At 44.6% G+C, this 15390-nt stretch overlaps 2 protein-coding genes across 4 annotated transcripts in view; both read left to right on the forward strand.

The window, feature by feature from the left end:
- Positions 1–15390, forward strand: part of LOC126872447 (transmembrane protein 132C) — an 80661-nt gene that overhangs the window by 47335 nt on the left and 17936 nt on the right. For all 3 annotated transcript variants that reach the window (XM_050632407.1, XM_050632405.1, XM_050632406.1), the window contains exons 2-3: positions 3880–4993; positions 13084–13227. In XM_050632407.1, the coding sequence (XP_050488364.1) occupies positions 3880–4993; positions 13084–13227 (1258 nt within the window). The remainder of the gene's footprint in view (positions 1–3879; positions 4994–13083; positions 13228–15390) is intronic.
- Positions 978–3398, forward strand: LOC126872453 (phospholipase A2). The gene is made up of 4 exons (XM_050632416.1): positions 978–1125; positions 1479–1638; positions 2539–2697; positions 3166–3398. The coding sequence occupies exons 1-4, from the start codon at positions 981–983 to the stop codon at positions 3242–3244; spliced, it is 543 nt and encodes a 180-aa protein (XP_050488373.1). The 5' UTR covers positions 978–980; the 3' UTR covers positions 3245–3398.

The raw sequence follows: 15390 nt of genomic DNA on the forward strand, positions 1-15390 counted from the left end.
AAATTGGCGATAAATAAATGACGCTTTGTGAGAAACGAGTGATATTAATTTACTCGTTCAACTTGATTAATATTCGACTGTACAATTAATCGTATTAATATTTTTGAAATGTTCAAGAAAATGATCGAAACGCGTATTCTATCACAAAATAGACCTGCCGTGTGCAAACATATATTATGTTATAAAGTTTCCCAGAAAACCTACGATTAGATAAAGTATTTTGAAGAATATAATAAAAAATATCTATAGTTATTTTATTGACGAGTAACATACATTCGTGTACTTTAAAGATACAAATCGATAATAAAAAGTTAATATCGCATAAAATTACCAACACATTCGCCACCATAATGGATGCGAATGAATCGTATTTTGTTCTTTATACTTGCGCGCGATATATTAAATAATGCAATATACTTTTCGGATTAGATTACGAATATTCAGGAGCGAATGTGTTAAAAGATTAAAAAGTTGGAAAATCGTAGTTTAGACACGAGTTTTAATCGAAAATAATGACCTATATATTCTATACGTATAACGGAAAGATAATGACTATCACGAAACGCACGCAACATATGCTGTTTACCTTTTAACTTCGTGCATAAATTACGTCTGGTAGCAATTAAATTTATGCACGTTTCGGACCATTTGAAATTCCTGTCGTGATTCCAGCATTTGTCCAAATTCGATGCGTTACACGTTCGCTTCCGTACTCGCTTTGCGGCATTTTAAAATTTTGTTGGTCGATTATCGCGTCGCGTGGAAACATAATTTCCACGATTAGAAGCAATGAAACTAGGTCGTAAATAGAGGGTGCGCCCTCATATAAGTCTAAGGAATAGGCAAATGCTCGCTTGTACCCTGACCACCATCGCAAGAAATCGCTCTTCGTCCTGCTCCTCGGCATTCTCCCGAGCCGATTTAGATCTCCACCTTCTTGATCTTTGATTCTTTTCTGCGCCTGCTGTTCCACGCGTACCATGCGGACTCTGGAGTTGTCGGTTTTCACTGTCTGGCTTTGCCTGCACGTCTCTGTCCACGCATTTCAGCATATTACGGTCAGAGACGGCTATCCACTTGCTGACGGTGAAATGATAGAAGTATCGGACAGGATAATATTCCCAGGTAAAGGCAAATTTGGACTTTAAGGTTTGAACATGAGTTTTTCGTCTACGTTAAGGCATTTCATGGACAGTGAAACATCATTTTCGTCCAAGACCGAAACCGACGAACGAACGGAGTAAAGCCAGCGGCTACGTACTTTTAACGAATCGAATCGTCTGACGTATCATGTGACGGATTATTCTGACGTGCTCGTATTCGTTAGCAGAAAATCCCGCGAGAACGCGCGTTCATTGTAACCATGTCCTGATAGATGAACGACGTCACATCGCTATTGTAGTTTTCCTTATTTTCAATTCTGCGGAATTTCGCGAAGAAAAATGTCCTATATATAAGCTTGTATTTTCTTCCACCAGGAACATTATGGTGCGGAAACGGTAACATAGCAAATGGAACGAACGAATTAGGGTCATGGAAGCAAACGGACGCATGCTGCCGAACTCACGATATGTGTCCCGATCTAATCGAGGCTCACGGCTCTAAACACGGATTAACTAATTCCGCTGATTATACGAGGTTCTTTTTCCAACTTTCTTCTTATTCTTCGCGCTTTTCCCGCAGTTCTTTTTACCGCGAAGCCCGCGGCATCGGCGCTGAACCAGAGAGATGTTTCTTTTCTGGCGAGGTCGCGTCTTGAGGCGGCCGTTTTTAAATTAGTTATTCCTCGAAGCGATGCCCTTTCTCGTGCACATTTTCCCCGGATAAAGTCTCGAATATCAGTTTTCCAACTAGAAGGCAACCAACGTTCGGGTCGATTCAACGTTTATCGTAAAACCAGCCGAGAGTGTTAACGATCGCGGTAATATCGGATTCGAGTGAACGCCCACTCGGTATTTTTGTCCGGAATCGACCAAATGTCCAGCATTCAATGAGAAATTGCGCGCGATTAGGCGTAACGTTGCGCGCGACTTGTAGGCGTGCCGAGTCAGACTCTACGTCGCGTGAATCACTCGCTGTGAATATCGAACTCTAGTCGAGTCAGTAGCAGAAGTTGTTGCCCGTCGAATTCGTACAACGAACAATTGCTCGTGAGATACTGCTGGGAAAATGGGAAATTACACTCTTTTGCCATCTTACGTAGAGCTGCTATCGACGTTCAATTTTATTCGATTTTTTTCCAGCTTTAATATACAGGGTGTTTCTTATTTTTCTAGTCAAACCGTAGGAGCATAATACACAGGAGTATAAATTATCGGCTATTATTTATTCTAAAACTAGAAAAATACGTTTAAACTTTAAAGAACTCGTGAAGATAATTTGTGGTGTATGAACATGTTGAAACTAAATTTCAAATGTTGCTTCCACTACGAACGATTGATCGTACACGTTTCGAGAAACAAAGGGCAACGAGAGTGAAACGTTGATACGTTAGAACGATGAGAAAATGCAAGATCGGATTTGAAATTTCTTCAACAGGTTAAGCTGCGAGTGCGACGAAGCGTTCCGCCATTGTCTTCACAATTCTGGGGACACTGTTAGTGCGGCGCTTGTAGGAAGAACTTATTTCACCATCTTAAGAACGCAGTGCTTCCGATTGGATTATCCTATCGTGAAATGCAAAGTCAAATCCACCATGTAAGTGTAATCACTGGTCGACGCAAACGAATCATTTTTTCCCGTGAGTTGTCTCAAAGGGCGGTCAAAGTTAGCGAACAAAGAGCAGAGCATGGAAAAATAACTTTTTATTCTCGTGCGCAATAATTCATCAAATGGTGGATGAAAAAAATATGCTAATGAAAAAGTTATAATTTCCACGTTATCGATTTGCTTTTTGGAATTTTACAATTTCAAATGAAACAGGGTAATGGAGCAACTTGTGATTTGTAGAATTAATTTCTAAAATTTCATTCGCTTCATCGTGAAACTTGATACTGAACTTGTCACAGAAGAATTTATTACGCGTGACACAGCCTCGCGGATCTGTCACGAGTATTCGTCTATGAAAGAAATAATCGCGCAGAGATTTCGACCCAAGTAATTTTAACGAAAACTCTCTTGCAATGATCTCTTTCAATTTTAAAGAGAATCTTCTTACAATTACAGCTTAAGACGTTGTAAGGAGTACGAGTTGGATACAAATGCTCCGATGAAGTACCAGTGGTTCGACGTACTTGAGTACTAAGGAAAATGCAACAGACCTTAAGAACGACATCGAATATCTTCGAAATTATTATATTGTAACGACATTTTACCTAAACTTGTAATAAAGTTGCAAATTGGCCGCATAAAAATAAATATCCTAGCCTATCAAACTTACGACATGGTGAAAAAGTTGAATTCCTTTTACGCGCGTAGCTCTCGTACGGAGGAAAAGGGTTGTAAAAAAAGAATGAAAATTACATCGAAACAGGGGAAGAACGACGAAGCGAGATGCGATATATTTAATAATAATGCGCTATATTTTCAAAGTTAAACCATGAATATTTCAATTCTGCGTATATGATCCCGGTAGCGAACGTATGAAAAAACGTAAGAATAAAAATCAGAAGAACATAGTTTAGACACGAGTTTAATTAGAAATAGTGACCTGTATGTAGCTACATATAACTTGAACCTTCCATACACGAAGTGCTTGGCAAAGTTTGCAAGTGCTCGATCGAGTGGTTGTCTTTCGATCTCTGATCCAATGTAGCTCTTCTCGCGGCATATTTTCTCTCCGTCAAACGTTTATCCGCGGTCGTGTTAACCGCAAGCCTGTCTCCATTCCTAACTCTTATCCATTCGTCGTTACCAATTTAAATTATTATTTGGTTTCAGACGTGGCTGCCTCGGTGGAGGTTCACTTCGAGAACAAGGATGGGGGATTTTTCTTGAAGCACATACCGAGGCAATACTATCCTGTCCGAGGGGATTCTATCTCGTCGATATCTCCATCGACGGGCACATTATCTAACGGGGTTCTGTCTCCACCGCCAGGCTCCGTACTCTCGAGAGACAAATTCACGGTGTTTCAGACGAGCGAGCCGGTGTCCGTTCGGGCGACCTATGGGCCATTTAGCACGAAACAGACCGTACCGGCTCGCTACATAGTTCCAGATCCGTTGGACGCGTTACCGGGTCCGGAAACGAGGCGAAACCTAACAGCGGCGACGATTCTGGACGCGCAGGAGTTAGGTGCGCGTCATCTGGACATGTCCGCTCATCTGGTTGGAAACAGCGTGCCTCGTGACTCGCCCGTGCTAAGAGTGCTCTTTCACGCCGGAAGCGAGGCAGGCGGAAGGCGTCAGTTGCTTCTCGCTCGACATCAAAGAGTCTGTGTGGTCCTGCACGCGAGCTTGGCCGCTCCATCGAGGAGCACTGCCAACAGGAACAACAACGGCAGACCCTATTCCTCTTCCTCGTCTTCTTCTTCTTCCTCTTCCTCTTCCTCTTCCTCTTCCTCCTCGTACTCCTCTTCTTCCTCTTCCTCTAGTTCTTCGTCCGCTTCCGCGCTAACGGCAGCGTGCAGCCCCGATGGAGAGAACGGAGTCTGTTTGGCGCAGATCACCATACCAGCCGATTGGTGGGCACCGTTACCTCCTCCGGACGCTTCTGGCCGGGTCAAGGTCGCCAAGAGCCTGCCCAGGCTCGTGCAGGTAGCTTACTCCGTGCTCGAGCCACGAGCAGAGGAGGCTGGCTCGCCTGACAACGGGGCTGGCTTCTGCAGGCCCAGAGTTCAGATTCAACCCGTCACGCCACTGGGTCAGGTACCTCTGGCTCCGAACCGGGCCGATTACAAGGAGCTCAAGGCCGACGATTCGCTGACACTCCTGGTGCCCCACGGGCCCCTTTATCCGAGGTCTCGGTTACACGTTCCAGCGTTCCTGCATCCGTCCAAGGTTACCGATCCGAGACAGGAAAGGCCACCGATCGTGATCGCTGTGTATCTCAGGTGAGAGATCGTTTCTTTGCTAGTTCTTGACACGAAGAGTCGTCGATTTGATCAGCACGCGGAAATTGCGCTTTCGATCGTTCGAGCGGTGTATTAGGTTGCCCGGAAAGTGTCTTTCTTTTACAGATGCATCCTAATACAAACATGAAGCCTAATTTGTGATCTTTATCTTGATAGAACAAAATGGATCATACGTAATTCGGAAAAATAATATAAAACGAAAAATGTTGTTCGTCCATTATTTCCTTATAAAAAGAAAGAAACTTTTCGGACGACCTGACATTAGGTCGGACAAAGGGCGACCGGTTTTTGGTTGTGCAAATTATTAGCGTTAATTACGCAGATGATGAAAGAACGTAGTATACGTAGCAACGATTTGCCTACATTGTTTCGAGGAATATCCATCGAAATATTCTCAAACAATTTAGCCGATTTGAACGTCGTGGAAAATGTCTGGCGAATGCATATTCCCGCCTCACCACTGCATTATCCGATTTGAAGATAACAATTTTGAATATTTGACAAAATAATGAGAACGCGAGGTTTCAGATAACTGAGCTGCGAATTGCTATTTATATGTGCAACACCTCAGCTTGGTCAGTGAATTTTATTATTACAACGTGATCGCGTCTCCCAAATTTACAGAAAAAAATGAAACGTATTGAAGCGGTTCTAATCCAATAGCGGGGGGTTGTACACGATGGGGAAGATGGTGTTCCATTCGTTAACTTCGCTGAAATTGATGCTAAAAGTGGGCTGGCAAAATCTAAATTTGAAAAAAGCGACTTACGTTATAAATGGAACTTGATAGAAGGAAATAAAACACGTATAAAATAATGTGTAAAAAATATACATTTAACGCTCGAGAAAATTAGGAAAAATTTAACGAACAATACGACCGTGGAATACGGAACGCAGAACCGTATTATTCTGTGCCGCCAGAGTTTCCTCTATATCAGGTGGATTACCGCGAATCGCGATGAAACTGCATTACATCGTAAAGCGGTTAAAAATATTTTAAACGTTGAATCTCGCGGCGAGAGACGCGGTTACCCGTTCCATCGGGAAGTTAGTTACATAATAGCGAATTAGCGATAACGGCGGAGCTGTTCGAATTCGTTGCGTTTCTTTTGTACGTAATTACGAGCCGTTGGAAAAGTAATTACGAAAAAGACGAAGCACGTTTTCGCAACAGAGAAACTTGCCAGACGAAACGAGCAGCTCGAGATCGCGCGTACAGTTTTCGTTTCTTTTTTCGTTTCGTGCCCGTTTCAAGTTCAAGATAATCGCTGTTCGAACATACTTGCCAACTTCCATTCGATTTTTCCTTTTCCTCGCGTTGAAAATACACCGATGAGATACGGCGAAGATTCTGCGAGCTCCTGAAATTTATTTTGCTCGCTCGTTCGTCCGTTTTTCGTCCACGCGAGCGGAACTGTCTTAATGCACCCCTTGGGGGAGAGTAGCGGGAGTGGCATGGAAAAAAGATCTGGAACGGAGAGGAGGAACAGGAATTTTCTAATTGGATGAATTGTCAAGCACCTCGCGTAAAGTTACAACTTTTCCATTGTTAGTAAACTCTCCAACAGTTTCCTGCTCCTTGTCACCGACGTTTCGTTCGTGCTCGCATAAGCGATTCGCGAGCTGCACCGCGGCAATCAGGCTCTTTCAACGATCCTATCGTGACCCCTTTTCTAACTCGACATCGTTGCTTGATAATTGCTATCGAAGCTGACTCGTTGAAAAAGCCTGGTTAGATTCATGGACCAGCCAGACCATGGACCTGATTCTATGAATACAAGAAACAGTCGCGCCTTCTGTTAAAGTAGATGGGAAAGGGGTTTCGTATTGTACACGCGAAACGATGCTTCTTAAGCCGGATTCGCGTGCATGTATGTTCAGGAAAGTGTAGATTTTCAAGAGCTCTGCTTTCGTGGAAATCCATCGCTTAGATCGAATCAATTTCCCGCAGGCAATTTTTTCATTTTCAATCTCTCTCTCTCTCTCTCTCTCTCTTTTTCTCTCTCTAAAAGGTTTCTAAAAGAAAACCCCGGGCGCATTAAAATGAAACGCGTTTCGACCGATATGCGAGAATAGAAATTAGATCGTATCGAGGAATAGTCTGGTGCGAAATTAGTTTCAACAAGACGATTCGCGCTCTGGTTGGGATTAAGCATATCCCTTTAACGAGAAATCAAGAGCGCTATCTTCACTCGCTTAGAAATTCGATTACGGAAGGAGTTTGCACACGCGTCCTTATCTCGCGTGATAAAAGAATTTGCGCTCGTGTCCTCGAGTCTTATCCGAAAAACGTCGATTTATTTTATGTACCGTGGCCTCGACACTTTCTCGAGGAATCCTGCTTTTATTTTCACGATATCGGCTTCCAACGTCAGCCAGGAATTTTATATAATCGGCGCCCGCTTGCGGCTACACGTTTACAGCTGTTGCGACCGCGATATTGGCCAAATCCCGTGGTTCTCTCGAAAATATCGTGTACGAGCAACGAAACCGTATCCAACCGGCCGTCTCTCGGTTTCGATCATAATTATCGGCCGAATTATCGGTGACACGTTGATGCTTAATCGAGCGAACGTTCCTCGCGATGTACCGGTTGCGCAATCGGCCGGGATGTCGCGTTGTTTCGTTACGGGATCGATCGCCAGCCGTACCAGTCATTGAATAAATTGTGGCCGTAGCCCGACACCGGTCGTTCGTCAACGCGATCCGGCAAGCTTCCCTCGCCTGTCGAGATCGTCCCGATACCAGCCGTTTTGCACGTCGCCGATTTGTATGTAAATGCCAGTCGATGGCCCCGCGGAAATAACTTGATTCGGACTTGTAATTGCATGGACGAAACGCTTGCTGTCATTCCGCGTACCGAACAGGGGGTTGATTTCGCGTCGAGGGCAAACTGAGCTCACCACTGTTCCCTTTTTGCGTGGACGTTCCTTTTCAAAAGCCGGCCAATTCTCGTGCTCTCCCTACCGGGGACTAGCGCGTTTACCCTTCTCTCGTCAGGGACGACTAGCCTTTTTCTCTGGCGCGTGAATATCGCGACTAACCTGCCGCAACCTTTCGTAACCCTAATTTCCAGCCGACACGAGGTTAACTTAATTAAGTCGGAGGGTTCGTTTGCTTCGAATAATCGACCTCGACCAGGTGTAATTCGATTTGAAAAAAGACGAGCTGCTGTTCTCGTTCCCCTTGGCCAAGCTGAAAACTCTCTATCGATCTCCGCAGCGTTGATGTACGCTAGTACGAGAACGGGGCCGAAGCGGAAGACTTATCTACTCGGTCGGCAGGCACACAAATCGAATCTACCGCTTGTTTTGCATCGTCTATCGAATTAACGAGCGCTTTGTCCCTTGACCGGAATCGTAGCGCCGCTAGATTCTATTTTGTATCGGAGAGACGGTCTCTCGATAATTCACGCTCGCGATTGTCCACGTCGTGCACACCGGTCGCACGTATCGATTTCGCTGCGCCTCGAACGCTGCAAACGGTTGCGTTTTCCGCCGCGTATATCGAAACTATAAAGGTAACGTGGGAACATTAGAGCACCGTAGGAAAAATGATTCGTTCCAATTACAGTTCTGCTCGCGTGCTACAAAAAAGAAAAAAAAAAGAAGGATATTACCTGACCCCAAAGCGGAGAACAACGACGTAGAACAAACGTTGAAAATGTAGCTGCGCATTTTCACCCGTCGGAGAAATAGCAAAACGAGAAACACGCGACCACGTAAAATTCCCTTCGTTGCGTTTCGTCGAACTCGCAAAAATTCCCTATCTCTCGCGCCCTCGTTTCCACGGGGATAATGTTTTTGAATTTCTTTTTCTGCCTATGGGATACCTCGAGGTTGAGGATTTCAACAGAAAAACATACGTATCTACGCAAGATGTTCCGCATAAGTTACAGCGCTACCGATGTTGCGGCTACGTACGAAAACAAGTCGAAGGTATTCGATCAAATTTTGTCGTATCGCCGCTGAACATCGAACGTAGCAGCTGATAAAAATAACATTTCTTTGGAAAATAAGAATATCTATCGATGTTTCTCGCAGTCGCTGTAACCGCGAAGACGCGCGATCTGCCGATATCTTTCTATCTTCTATCTAATCAAAATCACGTAGAATGTATACGTTTAGCTGTAAAGTCAAATAAAAGCTCAGTTTTAGTTTCAAATCGTTAAACTTGCTCGTAAGAATCGAACAATGTGACTTATCAGATTTTGCTGCTGTAGCCTTCGGGCTAAGAAAAACTCAGGGCGCCAATCGAGTTCTCGTTTCTCGCGCGGCGAACGAAGCCTCCGCAAACGAACCGCGAACAACGCGAGCAGCTATTCCATTGGTGGCGCGAAGGCGAATCGGTTGGGAAGAGAAGAGTGCATTGATATTTATCCGACGTGGCGTCGGATAGACGGCAGCTATCCTCGCGCATCGTAACTTCCCCGTAACACCGACCTCGTGACCCGGTCACGTAACTGGAGCGTGAATTCTCGGGAGCGAAGACTCGGCTAGAACGTAGCCAAGCCGGCGTCGCGACGCCAGGCAAATGTCCTTTCGAGTGGCCGCGAACGACCAGCTTTTTTCCCTTTCGTGACGGAGCTAGCGATCGAGTCGTCTCGACATTTGCCACGTTCGATATTGCCTTACCTTCCTCTTCTTTCTTCCTAACTTCGTTTACGGATACTCGCCTGTAAATGTTTAAACGCGTCGTTCCGTCGCCACACGAACTGCAAATTAACTTACTTATTCATTTACGAGTAATCCTTTTAGGTAGATGTAGGTATGCGAATAACGTAAAAAGATACGATGTACAGTATATTGGAATCCTCGTAACTCTAAGCGTTGTGGTGTATAAGTCGCTTTACGAGTCGAAATATTAAGACGCTCTGTGTCAAATTATTTGTCATGAATTTAGATGCGTTATTCTACCAGCGGAACTCGAGTTCGCAAGAAGTTCCAGGTCTGTAAGTGTATCATCTGCAACTTCGAGGTAATATGCAACTCGAGATATACGCGTATCTGTACAATGATATCGTTACAATGAAATATCGTATCACAAATAGCAACCGTCATGCTGCTGATACGCTCGAAGACCTATTAATGAATCTTGAACGCAGAGCCGCTTATACCGATAATGTGATTCATAAGAGAGGTTTGATAAAAAAAGAAACAATTGGCTTCTATAGATCGCAAGTATCTTCTGCGAACGATAACGCAAAGCGTACGAGATTATAGTTATAAGATATTGTACTGAATTTTTTGTTCCTCGGCTCGTCGTATTACGTATGTCATATCACTGTACTCGATTAAAAAACACGCTAGTCGCGACAAAGATTCTCATCTCGATCCTTGTACTTGCACGAGAGAGAGAGAGTACGCTTTCCTTTGATGACCGTGGTCTCGTTTAATTACGACGCGGATTAATTATTTTTTACGAAGAGGATTAGGTGGAGGGGCACGAGATTCGCGTGTAACACGCCGCTCTTCTAATTAAAACGCATTAGTGGGCCGGCTCGCTGCCACTGCCATTAATCCGCATAAACCATTTTCGGGACGTTTTAATTACGCCCGCTGTCGACGCAGTGCGTAGATTTCTCGTTATCAACGTCTCGATATTGCGTCTCGTAACGCGCGAGCCAGTCTCCTCGGAGCCGATCGTTTAAAATTGCAATCTTGGCCAGCAAACTGCGACGCGACCACCGCCACGCCGGATGAACGATCTCCACATTTCTGCGGCTCGGCTGAACACGAGGGTCTTTCACGAGGCGCGTTATTGCCAGCAATCGTGAAACGCTACGCTATATCGCTTTCGAAAAGCATGCGAGAGAAATGTGGCACCGCTCTCTTTCGCAACGCGAATTCCTTTGATTAATTTTTATCGAATCCTCTCATCCATCCGGATATCTCTGTATTATTGATATTCGCCATCGTCACGTTCCATATATCTTTGTTATCGCGTTGTGCCTCGCGCTTTCGCACAGGATGACCCTCGACCCGTAATCGAATCGGACAGAGCGAAAAATATTTTTCAAATATACAAACAGCAACAGCCGGTCGGAGGTTTTTGCAGCGGAGGTGTTACCGTGAACCACTCGCGTTCGAGAGGCACGTCGAGTGGATGATCGACGTCGCGCGCGATCGCTCCCGGGGAGTAAAACGCGATATATATAATAGGTCGCCGTTCCGAGGCAAACGATTTGTCTAAACGGAACCCGCACCCGTGAATGGCCACCTTGGCCGACCATATTTCATCGTGCCCGAGAAAATTCAATTTCCAATCTGGTACTTTGTAATCGCTTGGGATAAGCGACGCCGCGGAAACGAACGACGAGGATTCCGCCCGTCTTTCCATTTACGTGCCGTACTAGATAAATTTTTTTTGTCGCGAAATATCACTATGGGAATACCGGCCGACACGAGACAGAGACACGAAACCTTGCACGAAATTGATTCGTACGAGAAACTCTGGTCGATAAACGATGTATGCGAGACGGTCGATAATTTATGGAACAGAGAGATTCGATGACTGTATGACGGAACAAGGTTGAAAGTTTGTTAAGTATAAGCGAATTTGCTTATTAATTTTCCATTAGACAGGCGTATCGCGGCGAAATTTCGCTATCCTTTTCCTTTTATTTTCAGACATAGAATCTTTGTGTTGGCATCCGGTTGAAGGTACAGACATCGATTATGTATTTTTAGACTATAATATATTACGTCGATGCGACGCGCATTCACAGAGAGTTTCGCGGTTCATTGAACGCTGCACCGAGTTCAATTCAGATTTGACCCTAAGGATTCTAGTAATGACATGTATATGAGGTCGTATAACGAGTATTAGGTTGTCCCAGAAGTTTCCTTCGTTTTATAAAGAAACGATGGATTGCTTGATATTATTCTATTGAATTATGTTTGATCCATTTTGTATTCCAATAGAACAAATTATATTGTTTCCTCGTAAAACGAAAGAAACTTTTAGGACAACCTGATATACATCGTTGACTGAATATTCCGTATACCAGATAGTAACGATCTTGAACGTTTCTTCGAACAAGTACAAAACAAATTTATTACGTGAGCTGATATATAAATGAAGCTTTCTAGGAAGAAAGTGATCTTGATATCTAGTGATTAATTGTTCGGAGATATGAATTCGTGAAGATCAGTAAAGCGCTGACTAAGATGTTTTAAATTGTGCAAACGAACCAGGATCGTCGTTAAATTAGCTTGTAACAGTGATTAGTTATCTAGCATCTTGCTTGTAGAGATTATGCTCGTATAATTTACCGGAAGAGTAGAAATCACTTTATACGGACGAAAACTTGGATCGTTTGGCAAACATAGAGAGTCGAAGCTGCGACAGGTTTTGCGTTATGCCATGGCAAACGAGGACGTTGTTGAAACGACGGCCAAACTCAGGGTTGAAAGTGTGCCGTGTGTTCAGGCCAGCAGTTAGACGCGATCGAACGGAAATCCGATACGTACGCACCAAGGAGGTGACGCTTCGTTTGCAGTCACCTAGGATAATTGAAAGGACCGAAGGGCTGGAAAAGTTGACGATGTGTGCCCGGTCGGTCGCATTATTCCAAGGAGTTGAGCCGATAATTGCCGGGCTGTGCATCGATCGCGAGCACAACGTGCCTATGGTTATTGGAAAAAGTAGCTCCACGAGAATTATTTCACCCTTGAACTCGTCCGAAGTACCGTATTTTCCGCGTTCCGACGTTTCCTTTTTCCTTCGCCTTCCGTCGTCTATTTTTCCTTCTCTCCCGCCTCCCTACAGCCTCGATGCTGATTTTTTAATTGCCTCTTCTCTCCTTTTTCCTCGCGGTTTCGATAGAACGACCGGAAAACGCTCTCGTTTACTCTGTCGTTTTTCCGTTTACATGGCATTTTCAAGCGACTGTTTGGCCACGTCGCGAATTTCGATGGAATTTCGCTCCGACCAATCGGATTTCTTCCTGCTTTCTGAATAACGTATTCTCTTTGATTCTCGAACAGACGGCGCAAAATAAACGAAATTATTCAGCGTTTAATATCGTTTAATATCGCCGTTGATAGAGATTTCGATGAATGTTACAGGGCCAGGGTGAAATCTGGCGTGAAAATCTTGGACGCCTCGTCCAGTAATCCCGACTGGATCGTCGACAGCAAGATCAACGCGAAGAACACGATCGCTACGTTCACTGCCAGGCGAAAGGAGAATGCTTCGCGATTACCAAGCGCGTAAGTACGTCGCTATTTTTGCTTTTCGTCATCTTCATTCGCGCTGTATTCTATCACGAAGATGGGACGAGCGATCTACGATGACTGGGCAAAGTATATCCGAACGTAAAAGTTTTCTACAGGAAGCGATCGAATACCTTCGTAAACCGCTGTAAGGACTAGGTGAGAAATGAAAATTAATCGAGAGACACGTGTACTTTCGTTTTATTGCGGGAATATTCCAAGAAGAGAAATACCGTAGAAATGTACAAGCGCGTATCGATGTGCGAATCAAAATGACGCTCACATTAATAAAACATTTACGAACGATATTAAGAACGATAATACGACGAACTTTATCTACATATGCCTATCTAAACAATTGTTACGTCGTAAAATCTGCTGAACAATATGCAATAAACGGAATATCGCGATCTACGACGATCCTTTTCCTCGTAAACGTAATGACATTCGCTGTCTACGTGTCTCTTCTCCGATTCTTCCTCCTTTTCTTCGTGTCTCCAAGGATGTGCGAAAATCGGCTTCTACGTTGAAGGAACCTCTACGTGGATTCTTAGAGAGGTTCAGCAAGTTGTAAAGACTACGGTTTGTTCTTCTCCTCGGAAGAGGATTTGCTCACCGTATCATTGTCCTGTCCATCAACTTCCCTCTTGTATTTCCTCCTGGTGCACCCGCTATCGTCACCGTCGTTGTCGCCGTTATCGTCGCCGTCGTCGTCCTTCTTCTTCGATTTCTTGTTCCTCTTGCAATCATCGTCGTCACTATCGTCGCTGTCGTCGCTGTCGTCACTGTCGTCGTCCTTCTTCTTCGATTTCTTGTTCCTCTTGCAATCATCGTCGTCACTATCGTCGCTGTCGTCACCGTTGTCGCAGTTCTTCCTCCTCAATTTTTTCTTCTTCTTGCAATCATCGTCGTCACTATCGTCGCTATCGTCACTGTCGTCGCAGTTCTTCCTCCTCGACTTTTTCTTCTTCTTGCAATCATCGTCGTCACTATCGTCGCTGTCGTCGCAGCCGTATTTCTTTTTCGACTTCTTCTTATCGTCTTCGCTGTCGCTGGAAGAGCTGCTGCTGCTGCTACTGCTGCTGCTGCTACTGCTGCTGCTACTATCGTCGTCGTCGTCGTTTTTCTTCTTGGTCGATCGTTCCAGCCTTACAGAAACTCCTTTTTCTTCCTCGATCAACATCTCAGCCACGTCGATCGCTTCTCTCTTGGCCTTTCCGTTCACGTTCCTGGTTTTCTCCTCGTCGCTGCTGCTGCCGCTGGATTCTTGGCTGGACGAGTCCGTAGATGGCTTCGCGGTGGCTGTATTTCCCTCTGGCCCAAGCGGGCTCTGTTCGGCCAGTGGATACGCTTCGATGTAGATCATCGAGGCCACCACAGCGGACAGAGCGACGATTATTAATGCACTGGAACGCATGTCGTACTCGCGAAGATAATTCACCGGCTGAATCCGCGATATCGAACTTGGCGGCTCGTCTGCTCGCGGTCTTATATAGCGGCACTAACGGACGCCTGATAAGCTCGAGATAGAAAGAAGAAGCGACGTATCGGAAGAGCAGTGGTACTCATGGGAAGCTGATAGATCACTGGACCGGCCGAGATTAATCCGTTATTGGATTATTTCAGTATCGCGATACAGCTGCGACCCAATATTTCTCGCAAACGTAATTCCAAGTCGTAGTAAATTTGATCGCTTCTCCAGACAGTCGTTCGCCTTTGTTTTTCTCATTTCTGCACGTACACACGTTCGCGTTATTTCGAGTAACAAGCTTCTTGTAAACTTACGTAACGTATCTTTTTATACGCTTCGATATTTTTATACGTGTTGCGTTAACCTCTTGTACCTTATGGAACCTTATTCCGTGTATGAATTAAACAAATATGAACTATAAAAAAAAAAACTCACGTATCGACATCGTGCGGAAGCTATCTTTGCTCGTCGAACAAACGTATCGTGACGCGTCCAACATCTTCGCATTCCGGACGAAAAATTGTTCGCACGCGCGAGACTAAAAATATAGCAGCCGTTCTAGGAGATAATTTTCTCTACAAAATATGTAAAATCAAATGTATGGATGTGGCAGCGTAGACGCGTTTGCTTTCGTATCCGAACACTTTCTCCAGTACACGAAATTATAGAGATACCTGTTAGAAGCTGTT

Source organism: Bombus huntii, chromosome 13 (assembly GCF_024542735.1).
Source record: "Bombus huntii isolate Logan2020A chromosome 13, iyBomHunt1.1, whole genome shotgun sequence".
In the NCBI taxonomy this organism is placed as follows: domain Eukaryota; kingdom Metazoa; phylum Arthropoda; class Insecta; order Hymenoptera; family Apidae; genus Bombus; species Bombus huntii.